The sequence below is a fragment of the Nycticebus coucang genome, chromosome X, assembly GCF_027406575.1.
Source record: "Nycticebus coucang isolate mNycCou1 chromosome X, mNycCou1.pri, whole genome shotgun sequence".
Classification (NCBI taxonomy): Eukaryota; Metazoa; Chordata; class Mammalia; order Primates; family Lorisidae; genus Nycticebus; species Nycticebus coucang.
The window spans coordinates 20527806-20546687 of NC_069804.1; the positions used below are offsets into that span (position 1 = coordinate 20527806).

General features: G+C 34.6%; 1 protein-coding gene across 7 annotated transcripts in view; it reads left to right on the forward strand.

Moving 5' to 3' along the window:
- The window catches only part of CNKSR2 (connector enhancer of kinase suppressor of Ras 2), a 330879-nt gene that overhangs the window by 270424 nt on the left and 41573 nt on the right, over window positions 1–18882 (forward strand). For 6 of the 7 annotated variants that reach the window (XM_053580413.1, XM_053580414.1, XM_053580415.1 and 3 more), the window contains 5 exons: window positions 2810–2883; window positions 3173–3244; window positions 9323–9390; window positions 15098–15198; window positions 17741–18287. In XM_053580413.1, the coding sequence (XP_053436388.1) occupies window positions 2810–2883; window positions 3173–3244; window positions 9323–9390; window positions 15098–15198; window positions 17741–18287 (862 nt within the window). Of the gene's footprint in view, window positions 1–2809; window positions 2884–3172; window positions 3245–9322; window positions 9391–15097; window positions 15199–17740; window positions 18296–18882 lie in introns of all 7 variants that reach the window. The other variant, XM_053580417.1, reaches the window with a different exon arrangement.

Consider the following 18882-nt stretch of genomic DNA (forward strand, 5'->3'; position numbering starts at 1 on the left):
GGGACATATTTTTAAATCATATAAACCTTACAGCTAATTCACGAGACTTCTACTAGTTATTTTTTTTACCCACCCTGTTAAAATGATTGCATTTGGGGGTTTTAGAAAGATAGTCTCAATTATACTAGTATACCTACTTATCTGAAGCACAAAGTACAGTAAAAATTCTATATATCTAACTAAAAATATCAAGTTAATTCAAGCAATAGCTTAACTAAAAGGATTATACATGGCAATTTGATATAGCTTTAAAATGTCTTATTTTTGTTCAAAGTTTTACATTTTTTTCTGCTTGTTTTCTGCGAGATGGAGAAGCCTTTTAGTAATTTAAGTAAATTAATATCACCTGAATTGATTTCAGGTTTTCTGAAAAAACGAACTAGTAGACTAGTTTTGAAATCTACAAGTATTAATTTTGCTTGGCCTAACTGCGGGGAGAGGGGAATATATGATACACTTATTATTATGATTTTCTGGGATTTTTTAATACAACAGATGTATATCCGGAATAATCATATCACAACCTATCACATACCTCAACAGATATGCTAAGAGTATGCTTTAGTTATTGTTATTGCCTTTACTGTACTTTTGCTTTGATTCTTTGGGTATAGACATCTATCAGTTCACTTCATTAGTATTTTTTAACAATTATTTCTACTATTACCTTATTTTATAAAAAAGGTACATGGTTTAGTGGAATGCACTGGCTGAATAGTCTTATATAAATACTATTATGTTAAGGCATTCATCAATTTCCATTTGAAGATTAATTGTTGAAATACAATTTAATAACATTATTATGTCTATGATTATAACACATAGTACTAGAGAACTTTATGTTCCTTTGATAGACTGTTGTGTTATATTCCATTTAAAATAGTAGATTTAGGGATCACATTGTTACTGTGTCTCAGTTTCCTCATCTACAAAATGAGAGTAATAATTATGTTTATCTCACCGGGCTATTATACAAATGAAATGAATCAACACCTGGCACATGCTAAGTGAATATACACAATTAGTAATATTTTTCAAATATTATGAACCTCTTATTTTATTAGTAAAATCTTGAATTACTATTTTGCTACTTAACAAAAATGTCTATATTACTTATATAAAAAGATGTGGTTGTTTTCTATACTTTTGATATTTTTGTGGCAATCACACAATTACCTCAAATATTGTCTATTCACTAAGTATGGTTTATTTTAAATATAGTAAACATATAAGTTTAACTATATTTCGCTTAGCAGATACTAGATTAAATTCTTTTTATATGCCAAACATGTATTATCAAGATATAGTATCTCGGGTGGTGCCTGTGGCTCAAAGGAGTAAGGCACCAACCCCGTATACCAGAGGTGGCAGGTTCAAAGCCAGCCCCAGCCAAAAACTGCAAAAAAAAAAAAAAGATATAGTATCTCTGTCTCTCTTTATTGTAAGGTCACTTGTAAATTTGTCTGCTATATACTAGATTGTATTATATCTTTCAAAGTTTAAATGATGAAAAACTGGGACCTCTTTTTATTCATTCAGTGAGTTTTTGTTCGTGTTTTGGCCTTGTAAGACTATATGCTATGAAAAAAAATGTATACTACAGTACATGTTTTAAAAATGCCTTACTGTAATTTTTTAGGAGAAATGTAAAAATCTCTTATGACATCATTATGGGAAGATAATAACTACCCCCAAAGTATTTAAAATTATTGAGTTAATAACATCAAAAATAACATAACATAGAAATTAAGTTGAGAAAAGGATTTGAAAATATTGTCTTTACTCCAAGATTGGAACAAAAAATATGCAAATATCAGAAAATTTTAATACTGCTCTTTTTATAACACACATTTCAATCATGATTAGTAGCATTAAATTTTTAAATTTTGCATAGAAGCTTAGCGTTGAAATAAATCATACACACACTCTAAAAGTATTGAGAATCTTTTTTTCTCTCTGAGATAGTGGATGAGGATGTGATCTCACTTGATTTTAATATATAAGGAGCTACGGACTGGTACAACACAGATCAAATAAAAGTTTGAGATAGTAACAAATCTGAGGATCCTGGTCATCAGCAAGAGAAGGAGCACAGCCATTAAAGAATTTAGCCAAAGGTAGTCTTTAGCTTAGTTGAGATAACTTGTATCTAACATCAGATTTGGGGTAATTCTCTTACCTTATTTTTCTGTCCAGCATTAGAGAAAGGAGGATTGTATTCAATTTTCCAGGCAAAAAATAACCTTTATATACACATATATATACCATGTACCCCAACCAGATATTTGAAAATCAAGTTGACCTGTTGTATTTGTAAGCTCTTAAATATACAAAATAGTTGTAATACAATTAGAAAAAAATTAATTCAGTTTTGATAAAATATTTTCTACAAGGAAATTAAATTAGTAGACATCCCTATATTTTACTCTGAACATAAAAATAATAGAAAATAGTGAACTGAAAATATGGACTACAGTTATTTTATGTTATAAAAGTATAACATTCTGACCAGAAAATAACTTATAAAACATATTTCACTTTGAGAATTAAAGAATTTTGTATCCTCATTTTAATATAAAAAGGAATTTTTTAAGTTCTATACATACTTTAATTAGTATTCTGAGTGTTCAAGATATGCCTGCATTTTATGGATTAATCGATAGGAGCGGAATTCTAATCTCTAAAATGTCAAATTTAAGGAAGTAAATGAACAGATTTATGATTGTAGATATTTAAGGCATATGTATACAGCATCGTTAGCCTCAAACCTTTGCATATAATAGCCTAAACAAGAGTGTTGCCTCTTTAGGATGAAAAAGCAGAAGGATTCATCAGTCTGCCTGAATTTAAAATTGATAGAGCCAGTGAATGCCGCAAGAAATAGTAAGTTGATTTTATTTGGGGAGAGGGAGAGAAGGGAAAGGGTTTTTGTCTTCTTTTAAATCAACTTTTAAATTACAGTTTGCTCATCTAATGCTTTCAAATTGAGGTAATAGGAGAGCAGTTTTGTGGTCAGAAAATTGAATTTTTACTGATTTCTGTCATCATGCAGAAGCATTATGTATATGAACTTAGGTTAGATGTTGAGGCAATTTTACCCACAAGAATTATTTGGTTTGAACTTACTTTACAATTTGTAATAAAAATAAATGTCCTTTGTTTCCTCTTTCAGTGCTTTTAAAGCCTGTCATCCTAAAATCAAAAGCTTTTATTTTGCTGCTGAACATCTTGATGATATGAACAGGTAAAGCATTACTTAAATTTCTAAGTATGTAGAAATCAGTTTGGCCTAGAATTCTACGTTTTCTATAGTAATACTTAGAAAATAACATAACTGAAGTTTCTAGATCTATCAGTTTAAAATAAAATGAACCCAGCTATAGCTTTATGCGGGTAAAGAACAGCATTTTAAAGAACAGCATTTTAAAAGTCAAAATAAACTTACTATTTTTCAAGTTTACCAAATCCGTATACAGGCAAAAAAATGTACTATACAAGGATTTTTTTTAAGTTGATATCAAAAATATGTCCTAAATTTATTCTCAGATGGGGAATAATAATATCCATAAAACTTTCTAGTCCGATTTTAGACAGATACCTATCTCAATAATTCAGGCCTAAGCAAAGTTAATATTTCTTTCTGTCACCTTTCATCTATCACCTGACAGGACCATACAGCCAACTGAATAGATAGCTCTGTGATGTCTCAGAGAAAATCTATGTTTATTCTCTGACATCATCTACCACATTCTGTTTTGTGTTTCTGCTTTAGCTTTTATGAGTATTATGCTTCTTTTTTTTTTTTTCTTCCCTTTCCCTTCTTTCTTTTCTAGAATAGTAGAAATTGGGTTTAAGTTTCAACAGCCAGTACATATTTCGTATATAACCTGCCTACAATTAGGGAGCAACAGCAATAGAATAGTGCTCAGAAGCATGGACTTTGGAACCAAACTGCTTACTAGCTTTACCACTTACTAGTTTTGTGACTTTGAACAAAGAACTTGATCTTTTCATTCATAGTATTGTCTATCTGTACAATATGTGGGTAGGGATAATAACCATCCCAATCCCTCCTCTACCACTTACTAGCTATGAGATATTGGACAAGAAACTTAACCTCTATATGCTGGGTTATTAACCCTTTAATAAAGTGGGAATAATAACCATCCTTATCAGTAGGACTTTTGTAAGGAGTAAAGAAGCACACATAAAGGGCCTATATCAGTGCCTGCTAAATTATAAGTGCTATGTAAGTGTTGGTGCATGCTCTATTTTTTTTTTTTTGTATATTTTGTGTTCTTACCCCATTTACCTTTCTTTGTGTGTCTCTAAAAAATTGTAACCAGGGCAGCACCTGTGGCTCAAAGGAGTAGGGCGCTGGCCCCATATACTGGAGGTGGCAGGTTCAAACCCAGCCCCGGCCAAAAACTGCAAAAAAAAAAAATTGTAACCAAATATTTTTAAGCACAAAATTGTGTAGCTGCATAAATGTGCTTGAACACACTAAATGAACACTTAATACATTTTTATAAGTAATTTTGTTCTTTGAAATGTGAGAGTATAAGCAGAGTTTTTCTAAAGCAAAGATATAAATACAAGGAAATGGCACAGTGTTGAGAACATTTGATTAAATCTTTTATTATTAATAAGGGAACTGAAACTTTCACGTAGTTTTCACAGTCTTCTCTTGATTTATATGTATAACTTGCCATTCTTGAAATTTCACACTAGACAATCAGAATTTGGAGAGCTTTTTCTCTTTGTTCTCAAAATGAAAGTGTTTATTCATATATATGCACATGGAGGGGGAGCAGTATGGTCCTCTGTTTTGTGTTTTAATTATTTTGTAATTCTACTGTTCTAGTTACTATCCATTTTGTCACATGTTAAGCTCAATACCCTTGAGATAAATACAAAGGATTTACATCATGACCAAACTGAAAATGAGTGGCATACATGAGCATATCCTATCTTACAAAATAGATGCACTAGAAGCCAGTCCCCTCTAGGAATTAACTCAATTTAGTCATTTTTGATACATGTTAATCAGGGTCTTTTTAAGCTTAGAAATTGCCTGTTTAAAAATGCATTTTGATAAACTATAAATCCCTTCTTGGCCTCCATTCCCCATCCCATGTTAGTAGTAGCTTCGAAAAGATGCTGATGTCACTGCTCTTCCCTAATACTCCTCTGGATATATCTGGTTCTGTATATCACCAAATTCTTTTCTAAGAAAAAGAAATGAACCTAATCAAAAATGTCATCTTCACATTATACATTTAAAAATGCTGTTTTATGTAAGGCTTACCATGGTGTACGGCAACTTTCAAAATTAAATTGTTCCAAAATACTGATTGTTTTTTAAATTTAATTATAATGAATTTGTATTGTTTTGCTTTATATTTTCCTTTTATTAATAGTCCTATTCCTAATGTCTACTTTCAATAGGCACATTTTTTAAAAGTTACTTGTTAATAGAAGGGGAGAAGTGTTAGTGCTAAAAATATTCATAGAGAATTAATGATAGGGAGAAAAACCTACCTACAGCTTTGTTCAGTCACCTGGTGGTTACATAATAGCAAGATGATCTGCTGCGTGTAGGTTTGTTCCATGTGTAATCTTCTAACAGCATATATCTAAGTCTTCATGAGATGATATATTTATAAAAATAATTATAATTACAGTAAATACATGCTTTATCTGATTATTACGTAATATTTTAAACATTAGCATATCTGCCTTTTATGAAAACACGCCATGGTACAGAGAAATATATTTTTCTTTTCCCAGTTAAAAAAAAACATAATGCCAGTGGTTGATGGGACCTAGTAATTAGAGTTAAAAAGTAATCCTTAAATTTAATTTCATTTGATAAAATTGGAGTACACACACATATACACCCAAATAAATGTGTGTATTTATGCACATATACACATACACAGAATATCTTAAAATCTCACCTTCTGTTTTTGAGCAGCTGTGAATTTGATTGTGAGTCAAATTGCGGAAGCATTTTTGAGCACCCCACTACCATCCATCTGTTCCATCAGAAATGAGCATTGAAACATTTTTAAAAAATGATCCTTTTCTGGTCTTTGTGAAATCTATAGAGAAAAAAACAAAACATCATATTTCTCAAGTATTCTGAAGACTTAGACTGCTGAATTTGTTTGGCCTATACATTCCTTACCATGTCAGTGCAGTATGTTCTTGTAAGAACTCACCAATTTCTACTTAGTAATTATTATTTATATATTTTTCTCATAGTTCTTATTTCTTTCCCAACATATTATTCTGTACCAATTCTGGGTATCTCATTAAAATGTTCACTGTAGGCCCAATATTCTCTTACATATATTTTTGTTTTAAAAGCATTGGTGATATGGTAAGTTATTCTATTTAAACCTGATATTAAAATCTTTTCCATCAATATATTGAAAAGGTTCTAAATTCAATATTGTATCCCTGACCACCTTACCTAAACTAGCCTCCTTTCATCCCTACTATCTTTGTCATTCTAATTTTTTGCTTACTTATTTTCTCAAAATAGCATTTGCTCCAGCTTTAAGTATGTTTACTTGTATCCCTTCTTCTTGTCTGTCTCTCCCACTATGATACAGGCATCATGAAGGCAGGTACTTTGTTCTTTTTTTTCCCTCTGACCTCTTATACCTAGCACATATAGGCTCTTAAATATTTCTTGAATCAGTTAATGCATATACATCCTCTTTTATAGTAGCCTAAATACACCAAATCATAAGTATAACCTAAGTATATCAGTATCTTCTAGCTGAAGCCTAAAGGATAAGTTTATCTAAAACAGCACCAACAGTCATGTAACATTTAGTCTTTTGTGGCTCTATACAGTGGCTGGAGTATATCCATATACTTTTTAAGGAATTTTTGTTGTTTACAGAATTTTCCTTCTGAAAAGTAGTTTAATATTTTAATTGTCTTATGAAAGTTAGCAATTCTAGATTTCATTGAAGACAGGAACTATGTCTTATTTATTTCTGTATCCCTAAAATGTAGTTCATTATTCAGCACATAGCAGGCACTAAATAAAGTTGTCGAATTGAAAAATTTAGGAACCCCCTTTTTAGTTTTCTGATTCATCTTACAAGAATCTCTTTTTTTTTTTTTTTTGAGATAGAGTTTCACTTTGTCGCCCTCGGTAGAGTGATGCAGCGTCACGGCTCATAGCAAACCTCAAACTCTTGGGCTCAAGCAATTCTCTTGCCTCAGCCTCCTGGGTAGCTGGGACTACTGGCGCCCACCACACCACTGAGCTACTTCTAGAGATGAAGTTTCACTCAAGCTTAGGCTGGTCTCAAACTTGTGAGCTCAAATGATCCACCCACCTCTGCCTCCCAGAGTGCTAGGATTACAGATGTGAATGACTGTGCCTGGTCAAGAACCTCGTTATTATTTAGACTTCTGATAAAATGAAATTTCAGTGATTTTTTTTTTTTTAAATAGCAAATACAAGGTACTGGATTAAAATTCAAGGATAAGTTTTCCTTTAGTGGTAGTATCATCATTTTTACCCAAAAAGTACCAGGCCAGTATTTTTCCCAGGAGTCATAAGATTTGCCTTGTAGTACAAATTTAACCCCTTTCTCACGACAAATGAACTAAAGACTAGATTTTAATTTTGACCTTTTACTAATGATTAGAGTCGTCTTTAAAAGAGTTTCTTTAGGCTCAGCGCCCGTAGCTCAATGGTTAGGGTGCCAACCACATACACCAGGCCTGGTGGGTTCAAAACCGGCCTGGGCCTGCTAAATAGCAGTGACAACTATAACAAAAAAATAGCTGGACATTGTGGCGGGTGCCTGTAGTCCCACAGGCATTTGGGAGGCTGAGGCCAGAGAATTGCTTAAGCCCAAGACTTTGAAGTTGCTGGGAGCTCTGACACCACAACACTCTACCTTAGGGCAACATAGTGATACTCTGTCTCAGAAAAAAATAAAATGTTCTTCATCATGAAGTTGAGTTCTTTTAGTTTATAATTATCTGGAGGGTGTGTATGTATATGATATTCCTTACCGAATTCACTTTATTCCATTTTTTTCTCCAGTCCCTTCTTCACTTCCCAAACATACTAGAGGTGATAATTACATTGTAGGCTTTGCCAAAATAAAGTTAAGCTTTAAGTGACTTATGCTAAAATTAAAGCTTAAATTTCCATAGATGGGATTTTGTCTACTAGAGACACAACTTTTCTCCCTTTTCAAGATATTCTAAGTATCTGATGCATAGTTAACACCACTTGGCATAAATGATGAAACATACGAGTCACTTCAAAGAATGTCATTTTGTACTTGACAAGGGAGATAAGATTTTAGGAGAAAAAGATCTTAAACACAAGTTTTTCTTAAAAATATATCTAGATGAGATTACTTCACAATTTAATGATGTCAGCTATACTTTCCTAACCTAGTTTGGAAGGTGAGGGTTTTTTTTTTTTTTTTTTTTTTTTTTTCAATTTCTGATTTGGGAAAGTAGATGGATCATGGTTCAGGATTGACCAATGGGAAATTGTGATGTTATTTAAAGATTTAATGATTTGACAATCTAATACAGTGTCAATAGTTAGAATAATTAACACAGGGAGAGAGCCAGTGGGACAAAAGAAAGAGACTGAAGTTGTATTTTGCTTCAGGCAGTTTCTACATGGGCAATAGCAGTACTACTGAAAGAGAAAAGAAAAACTAGCTTACTATTGTTTATGAAAATACATTTTCAGGATATATACAGAGGTTAAAATTTTATGTGCTTATTGTATCTTTGGAAAACCTAATATCCTTGCAGAGACAAGTTTTTGAAGTACTCCTGGGATGCATTTCCTGTTGGATCATTAAACTTAAATGCATTTAATAAAAACTATTATTTTATAATTAAACTATTATTTTGACAGGCAAGGTCCATAGCTTTTCTCCCTCATCAGGATAAATTAATCTTGATAGTGTTTAAATATCTCTAAACAGGTATTTGTTTTGAAAAAGCAGAACAGTAGGAATATTTTGAGTGTGTCTACATTTGGAGCCACAGAATTAATATGGCTTTGATCATCTCAAAACACTTTATGTTAGAGATATTAAGAGCTTTGCCCAAGACTTTTCTATTGAAATGGTATCTTTTTGGTGTGGAAGCAATTTATACTACAGCAAATTATAGATCATGGAAGACACCACATATTTAAGAGTAGCAAGGAACATATATATAGGGTTATTCCATATAGTCTTAGATATCTTAAAATATATATCTCTAGGAAGTATAAGAAATTGAGTTACAGTGATATTGATTTCAATATTTTTAGGTGGCTCAACAGAATTAATATGCTGACTGCAGGATATGCTGAAAGAGAGAGGATTAAGCAAGAACAAGGTAAAGGAATACTTTTTTTATAATTATGTTATGATTTTTATTTTTTGTCATTATCTTATACAGTAATTCATTGCTGCCACTTGAGAGAAAATGCATGTTTTAATTTGTGGGTTATTTCTCTTCTGGGCCCTTTTCATATAGACCATGATATCTTAAAGGTAAGATTTAATAACTTAAACAGAGAGGGACTGAACTTAGAACTATTTTTGCAACAGCTAATGTGGAGTTCTGTCTTATTTGTTGCCTTTTCTTACCATATATTTCCTATGGGGAAACAAAATCTTAAAAATGAAAAAACCTATAATAGGTAGTGTGTACTGACCCAAGTCCAGGTCCTTGGCAGTGAGTCATTTCTTCTATTTAGCATTTTCATCGTCATTTAGGTGGCCTTTTATGCAAAGAGATGAGACGCATGATCCTTTCTTTCTTTCTCGTTGGGTTATATTCTCCGGCTCTGTTACTATGTAACTCTGTGATCTTATGAAATTTGCCTTGGTATTAACCTCAGATTTATAAAACACAGTATTATGATGCAGAATTGAAATCATCAGAACAAAAGCTGTGGTCTGAAGTGGCTTCACATTCCCAAAGAATGTTTTACATCCCTTGGAAACATAAGTAGTTTTTTTTTTAATTATTTGAGCTATGAAGTTAAAATAATTCCATAGATTAGCACATATATAAAGACAAACCTATTTGTAGATGTGCCTCCAGTGGGCATAACCAGTTTGTTGATATGGAGAGTTTAAATCTTTCTGTTTCCTCTCAGACTTAGAGTAAAATCTCAGCCAAAACTTTTTAAAAATATTTAAAAACTAAAGTTACAGAGTTCTAAAGAAAACAAACAGATCCCCAAACCAATATGTCAGCAAATGTTTAAGCAGAGGTCAGTCATCTTTTTCTGTACAAAGCCAAATGATATTTTGGGTTTTGCGGGACATAGAGTCTCTCTCACAGCCATTTAATTCTGCTGTTACAGTATGACACATGAATGATGTGTTCCAATAAAGCTTTACTTAGGGCTACCGAGATTTAAATTTCATATCATTTTTTATACTTCAAAAAGTATTCTTTTTGTTATTTAACCAATTTAAAGTGTAAAAACCATTCTTGATCCACAGGCCATGTCAAAACATGCAAAGGGCTACATTTAACTGACGGGCCTTGGTTTGAGCCATAGGGTAAGGGAATGGGGATTGGTGGATTGGTATAGGATGAGAAATAGGGCAAGAAAATCTCAAAAAAATAGCAAAACATGGTTTCTGCCAGTGGGAATTTATCATCTTATTGAGGCCCTCCAAAATGTATACTTGAAATTACTTTAGAAAAATTCTAAAGCAGCATAAAAGCAAATGAGTACTAATTTTTACACAGTGTGCACCAGATTAAAAATGTGTGGAATTAATGCAAATTTTTTTTTTAATCCTGCAAAAGAGATGGAGTTAATGAGAAAATGCTCAGTGGGGAAAGCAGTCAGTGAGCCTGATGTAAAGTTGTCACTGGAGAGCGAGAAAAGACATTTTATTCAACATTAAATGCTTCCGTGTAAGGCCTTCCACTAGCACTCTAATTATGTAAAGGTGAACTGCACCCATCCTTCCTGCAATTACATTGCATTATGGTAGAAAAAGATACTCTTAGTAAAACATGGAAAGTGAAACATAATAAAGTACAAATCAAGTTGCATGGAAATGAGGCTGGAAAAAGTCCTTCCAAGAAGAAAATAGAGAAAGGCATTATGTTGGCTCTATTTTCTGAACTGGTTCTTGCAGGATGGCAAGAGTATAGACTCAAAGAAGTAACTAAAACATCCCAAGTAGGAGCAGCATAGATAGTTCTATAAATAACATGGAAGCCATCTCCATCAAATCAGTGTGCGTAGGCAACAAAGACTATGCGGTGTCAGTCCAGTTTATTAAGATACATTTATTAATGGCTAAAAGTTTAGCCCCCATCTTCATGCCTCAGTGATATCATAGGGCTGAATTTGTGGTAAGAGGACTAGAAAAAAGTCTTCCCTTTCACATTTATTTAAAAAGCATGAAACAGTTCTTTTAAAGTGCTTATAGGTTTTTTTCTGATTTTTTTAAGATACAAGAATTAGAAATATGGGCATTATATTGATAGGAAAATGAATCATTGAAAAAAATAAATTTGTGTGAATAAGAAAACGTGGGTTTTAGGCTTAATTTGTGCATTTTATCACTTGGCATTACTTTGAAGCTGAGCGTGGTCTTGATTTTAGTGAATTTCCTTTGTACTTGGTATTATATAACCAAATTTTATTATGGATGAAAGAACTGGTAAATTATAATGCACATGCAAGTTCCAAAAAGTATTTATTCTGTAGATGCATGCTGCCCTGGTCTACCATGTGAGTATACATGTTAGTATCTACTGGAGTGTGGTAGAAAGTCATAGGCAGAAGCTAATAGTTACAATTCAGTACAATCAGAATCTCTGAAATAATTTTCGATTTCCACAAAGAGTGGACATTCCTCAGGCACCTTAATGTGGGTCTGAAACATATTAGATTTCCTACCTTCTGCATAATTAGGTCTCATGGTAGTCTATGTAGAAAACTACTAGATGCGCGTATCTGCTCCACACTTCTGTAGAGTTATTTATCGTCTCCTGAATACCATTCTCAGTATTAAAGTTAAGCTTCATACAAATATAGCTCTTGGAGGATTGGGAATATTTCACCAAGATGCAAAGCAATAGCAGCCAAACACTGTTTCTATTTAAATACCCCGTGCAGCTTAGAAGTGACTCTTTCACTGACTTAAGTAAAAGTTTAATGAATTGTCTTTAAGTATTAAAAGATGTGGGGTTCTCTTTCAATATTCGTTATTGTACTTTGAGCAAACAGAGTTACAATAGATTCAGCCAAGATAACAATTTGGTTAATTGTGTACTGATCATTCTATTTTTTCCAGCTTCAAGACAGGCATTTATAACACATTATTTTCAATCACATATAAGACCTTTATAAAGCTTTAATCACATAAAAGTGAATAAATATATTTATTTGACAATTATAATTAAAAAAGTTAATTTTTTTCAAATTATCCTTTTGTGCCAACATGAGAAAAGAAAATGGAAGTCTTCCTCTTCTAGTAATAGTACTGTTTATTCATGGTTATTCATAAAATCATATATCACCGCTGATTGTAATCACTTTGTAGTGCTGTCAAATATTGTTCATTCTATCTCACTATAGTTTTGTACCCATTAACCAACTCTACTTTTCCTTCCCCCCCCAAAGGCATTAAAAGTATTTATTTATTCTTGGCTATAGAGAGAACTAAGAAAAATGAATTAATTTGCTCTTAGGATAAAAAGTCAAACTAGTTTCAGCCTCTGAGCAACAGTGTGTCTCTATTTTCCGCACAAACCCTAACTAAATTTTCTAGGTAGTTTCTTTTCTGGCCTTACCCTCTCAAAGACACATAGCTTAGTGTAAGGGGGGGAAAAGTTAATTTCTAAGTGATATTTCTTAGGCAACCCAAGAAAACTTTAGAGTTATGGTGCTTTTTTAATAAACCAAAATTTACATCAAATAATGGTTTAAAATTCTTCTTAATTTAGCTGGGGGAAAGGGGGTAGAGAGAGAACCTCCTAAACTCTGTCACATGTAAAGACAGCTATAGGGCCCTTGATAAAATGATGATCATCTCCTTCTCAGTGTGCTAATACGGAGTACTTGAGATAGTAGCTCCTTGAGACCTCAAGGTATCAGTGCAGACATCCAGAAAAAGCTAAGCACTGGTGCCACAATAGGGGGTGGTCATTCCCTTCACCTCCAGCAGTGACTTCTCAGCAGTATTTCAAGCTCTCAGGAAACTACATAGCCAAGGCCCCAAGGCTCCGGATTTCACTTTTCATTTCTGAGACTTGCTACAAGAAAAAAGTAGTATCTAAGAAGATGAATACCAGGCATTTATTGCCTATGTGATCTGGGTCAGACTGTCCTGGCAGCTGCTACAAATGTACCCAAGAGGATAAGAAGTCCTAATATTTATTGAGTGCTTCCAGGTGCAAGGCATTTGAATATTTGTTAACTTATTTTGTGCCCACACACATACAACTCTGAAAGGCAGTTGTTATTAGGCCCCTTTTACATATAACAAAACAAGCTCAGATAAGCTAAGTAAGGATCCCAAGACCACAAAGATGATAAGTGAATTTGTCTATCTAAGAATTGAACCTATACCTGCCTAAGTATATAGTTTGTGCTTTTCCACCAGTGTTTGCTAGATTCAGCATTTTCTATGTCAATTCTTATTTGAGGGAAGGCTTGGTATATCGTCGCTGGTATGATCCAGTGGAGAAAAAGATACAAAATTTGGATTAACTAGTCCTTGCTTATCTTTTACTCAAAGGAAATAATCAAAGTAGGAATAAAATTTCCAGAGTCCTTCTGTTTTCAGGCCTAAATATAATGGCCAGGTTATTCCCAATTTCCATTGCTAAAGAATTTCTGTTGACAATAGCCAGAGGCATATAGCAAGAGGCAGTAGGGGAATAAAACAATCATCAATATACTTCACAACAAACTCTCCTGCTATGTGATACAAAAGAGTTCCAGCAAATTAGTCCTCAGAGTGTTAAGGTAAGGCAATTTCTTAGTTCAAATACCAGTTCTAAAAATATTACAAAGTTGGAATTCCTGGATGGAGAGGGGTTCCTGTAACTGCATGTGTGCTGTGACTTCTCACATGTGTCTGAATAGAGTCAAGCTTTGTGATGGTTCTTTTTTATTTAAACCTTCATATGGATAAAGAGTCTTGTTTTAATAACTTTTCCCTTCTCTTATCCGAAATTGATACAGCTAATACTTCTGGAGTTTTTCTTACAAATCATATAAAGAATTAAACCAACAGTTACAGGGTAGTTGAGATATTAGTAGCATAGATTCTGATTATTGGTCCTTTTGCTGCATTTGACTCACTCTAGTAATGTAGCCCTCAGAATTCTTCCCTCTCCCTCTTATCTGAGGTCTGCCAAGTCACATTGTCTAGTGGCTTACATTTGCTACCCTTTTAAGTAGTTCTGGAAGTTTGGAACTTGCAGCCCACATCAGCAGATTTGCCCTTTTGCATTTGGCAAGAATCAGGGTTTGCCATGTGTTTTCACAAAGAGGTGGGAGTATGGTGTTATAGAGATTCGTGTCAGCATGACTCTGGAAACAGTGATTGTTAGATAACCAATGAATTCAAGCCAGAGAAGAGAATTGAGAACATTATTTTTGAAGCTGTTTTTATCTGTACAGGTGTACAGTAATGTATGTATTGTTTTTACCTGAGTATTCATCTTTAGGATAAAATGATATACCTTTAAGTTATTATGTGGTGTCATTCATTATTGAAGCTTCAGATTAATTTGACCTGAAACCTAAAGCACCCTATACCTGATATGGCTTATGCACTGTCTTTTTCTTAATTCTCTAAAATTATACTTGGAGCTGCATGTAATCATTTGCTTTAAGAGGAGGTTAGAAGGTTGGAATTAGGTAATTGTACTCTTCCTTTCTCCTCAAAACCCAATTGAAGATAAAAGTTGGTGAGCCCGGGCTAGAAGAGTACTGGGGCGTATGGTATAGAAGTGGAATTTAAATTTGTTTTTGTTAAATGGTAATGTATGTTCCTAAAAACTGGCTAAAAACATTTAATAGAATGTGATGTATCCATGTGTGAATTTTCAGATTACTGGAGTGAGAGTGACAAGGAAGAAGCAGATACTCCATCAACACCAAAACAAGACAGCCCACCACCTCCCTATGATACATACCCGCGGCCTCCCTCTGTAAGTTAACAACAGGAATATACTTAATATATCACCAAATTCTTCGACCCGAAACATACCTTTGTATGTTAAAAAAAAAAATGTAGTGGATTGCATGTCAAACCTCAGGTTTCTTAGAGGAAAAGAGAATTAGGAGCTCAGTAAGGAAAAAAAATTTTAAGTACACATAGAATATTTAATCAGACACAGTCACCAAAGAGTCTGAAGAAAAAGCATCTGTCCAGTTTTATTAAAAAATATGTACTGTTTCAGTCAAAGTAGCCTTCATGGAGACATCAACCACAAAAAGGATTTTTAGAAAATATTGACTTTACCCATTCCATACTAATAATTCATTCCTATGTCCTTTAGAAGCAACTCATAAAAATTATATTATATCTGAATTGAGAATGTTTGGGCATATAGCTTTTTAGACAGCCATGTGGTCTGGTTTAACCCTCTGTAAATTACTCTGTGTGTAGACTGTACTGTGATCTTTTAATAGGGTAAATAGATGTCCTGGTTTTCTTGAGACTATCCCACTTTATGTTCATTTCCCATCAGAATTCACCAAGCATATCTCAGTAGTGTTCCTTTTTTTTTTTTTTTTTTTGAGACAGAGTCTTACTTTGTTGCCCTCAGAGTGCTATAACATCATAGCTCACAGCAACCTCAAACTCTTGGGCTCAAATGATCCTCTTTTTCTCAGCTTCCCAAGTAGCTAGGACTACAGGTACCCACCATAACACCTGGCTATTTTTTTTTTCTCTTCTTTTTCTTTTCCTTTTTTTCTCTTTTTTATTTTTCTTTTTTTTTTTTTGTAGAGACAGAATCTCACTGTACCGCCCTCGGTAGAGTGCCGTGGCGTCACACAGCTCACAGCAACCTCCAACTCTTGGGCCTACGCGATTCTCCTGCCTCAGCCTCCCAAGCAGCTGGTCACCTGGCTATTTTTTAGAGACAGAGTCTCACTGTTGCTCAGGCTGGTATTGAACTTCTGAGCTCAGACAATCCACCCACCTTGGCCTCCCTAAGTGCTAGGATTATAGGCGTGAGCCACCGTGCCTGACCTAGTAGTGTTCCACTTTAGACAGGATGTTCCATCGTCATATCACCATAAGAATCAATTCTGCCTGTCTTGAGACTGAGTCTTCCAGAAAGAAATAGAAGCTGAGGTGGGGTGCACCTGAGCAAGAGCAAGCTCTTATCTCTACTAAAAATATAAAAACTAGCCAGGCATCATGGTACGTGCCTATAGTTCCAGCTACTCAAGACACTGAGGCAAGAGGGCCTCTTGAGCCCAACATTTTGAGGTCCCTGTGAACTATGATGGCACGTTACTCTGCCTAAGGCAACAGAGTGAGATTCTGTCTCCAAAAAAAAAAGAAAGCTGGATTTAAGTGACAACAGCCAATCTAATTCAACCTCTGTATTACTCCAGTGGGGCAATTCATATTTTTCCTCTTTTCCTAAAACATTAGGATCTGAATAATTCCTTAAAAATTATTTATAAAAGAGGAAGAAAGGGAAACTGCAGCTTCACTAAACAACTCTTTAAATATAGCACCTATGAATTTTTAAGAAGGAAACTATTCACTTTATTGTTAACACGTGGAAAGGTAACTCCCACAGAAGATGCCAAGCAACTTCGCCTTTACCAGAAGGAGAGGCATGCACCTTCACCCTACCCAGGCTTGTCCTGGCCACCACCTCAGCCCCATTTGTAATGATCATATTTAGCAAATCAAACTCCTCCTGCTAGACAGAAGACTGCACTGCTATTTTCGCCCCCAAATTCTAGAGTAAGGCTTGTGGCACTTCAGTACCTGCAAGTATTTAGTGTTTACTTGATACCAGTCTTTTTTCTGAGTTGTACTTTGTGCTATAACATATATTCCCAAACTTTAAATTCTAAGGATAAAATTATTCCATTTTCTTTTGTGTTTATATACCTGCCAAGTATCTATGCGCAAGTCTAATGCTAATCCCCAGAAGGCTATAATCTCATGCTGCCTACATTTTTAACCCTCTAGAAAGTGCCATAGAATTGAGAAGAGCATCCTACAGCTTCATTGTGGCACCCACAGGAGCAGGCATTCCCCTATGAAGAAGAGAAAGAGTTCTGTTTATAAGCAACTTGTTCTAAAAGATTCTCTTTGTCCTCACACCCAAGCTACATAAAATCCAGAAATATGAATCCAAGGGAAATACTTATTCAGAATTTCAAAATACATAGAAATTTTAAACCTTTGAGATGTTTTTAGTTGCTGAATCTTTCTCATGTAAGCACATTTTCTCATACTTCCACTATGGAACTTCACATTAATATGTCATATTTTTCATGAGAGCCTAATATAGCTGCATTTCAATACATCCATCTCTCTGTCTCTTAAAATGTAAACTGCAGCCTAACTTTGAGACATGTGCAAATTTGCCTAATCATTAACTTGACTTTGTACAAGTTCATCCACTTAAATATTACCTGGTGAAAAACAAATGCATTACTTGGAAATAAAGTGTTCTGTTATTTTAATAGAGACTAAGCAGAGGCTTCTTTCCACAGATGAGTTGTGCCAGTCCTTATGTGGAAGCAAAACACAGCCGGCTTTCCTCCACAGAGACTTCTCAGTCTCAGTCTTCCCATGAGGAGTTTCGCCAGGAAGTAACTGGGAGCAGTGCAGTGTCCCCCATTCGCAAGACAGCCAGTCAGCGCCGCTCCTGGCAGGATTTAATTGAGACACCACTGACCAGTTCAGGCTTACACTATCTTCAGACTCTGCCCCTGGAGGATTCAGTCTTCTCTGACTCCACGGCCATCTCCCCAGAGCACAGGAGGCAGTCCACCCTTCCAACTCAGAAGTGCCACCTACAAGATCACTATGGGCCATACCCCTTAGCTGAGAGTGAGAGGATGCAAGTGCTAAATGGAAACGGGGGCAAGCCTCGAAGTTTTACTCTGCCTCGAGATAGCGGGTTCAACCACTGCTGTCTGAATGCACCAATTAGTGCCTGTGACCCACAGGATGACGTGCAACCCCCAGAGGTGGAGGAAGAGGAGGAGGAGGAGGAGGAGGAAGGGGAGGCAGCAGGGGAAAGCATAGGAGAAAAAAGTAAGTATGTTTCTGGAGATTTTTAGCTTACGTACACTAAGTCCTCACCTCTTCAAACTTCTTATCTAAAGAAAATAGAATTTTGTTTCCCTTTTTTTCTTAAAATAGTGATCTTGCTGAATGGTAACTTAGTCTCCCTTGGTGTCCTACTTACAGAACTTCACTAACTTGGGAAAAAAATGATGAGTAATGAAGCTTGTATCACAGGACACCCACATCTGGAGCAAACAAACTTTTTTCCAACTTCCCATTTGCTTTTTAAAGTTAATGGTATTCATTTTTTTCTTCCTTCTCTTATCCACTTTTTCCTCACTTGCATGCATCATCTTGTTGGCCCACAGTGGTTGCTTCCTGAGTTGGGCAAAGAAACTATAAATGCTTCAAGTAGGGTGTTAGCAGAGCCTTGATTGAATAAGTGAATACACAGACACAGAGACAGATACACCCATCCACTCCTACACATACACAAATATATCTTCCCTTTTCACTGTCAAAAGACAGTTTTTCCAAGGGGAGATTTCACATAGCATTTCTGTCAACTCAAGTAGCTGAACTTGTTTCTAGAAACCAGTTTGCCTAAAGCATTCATCTACTT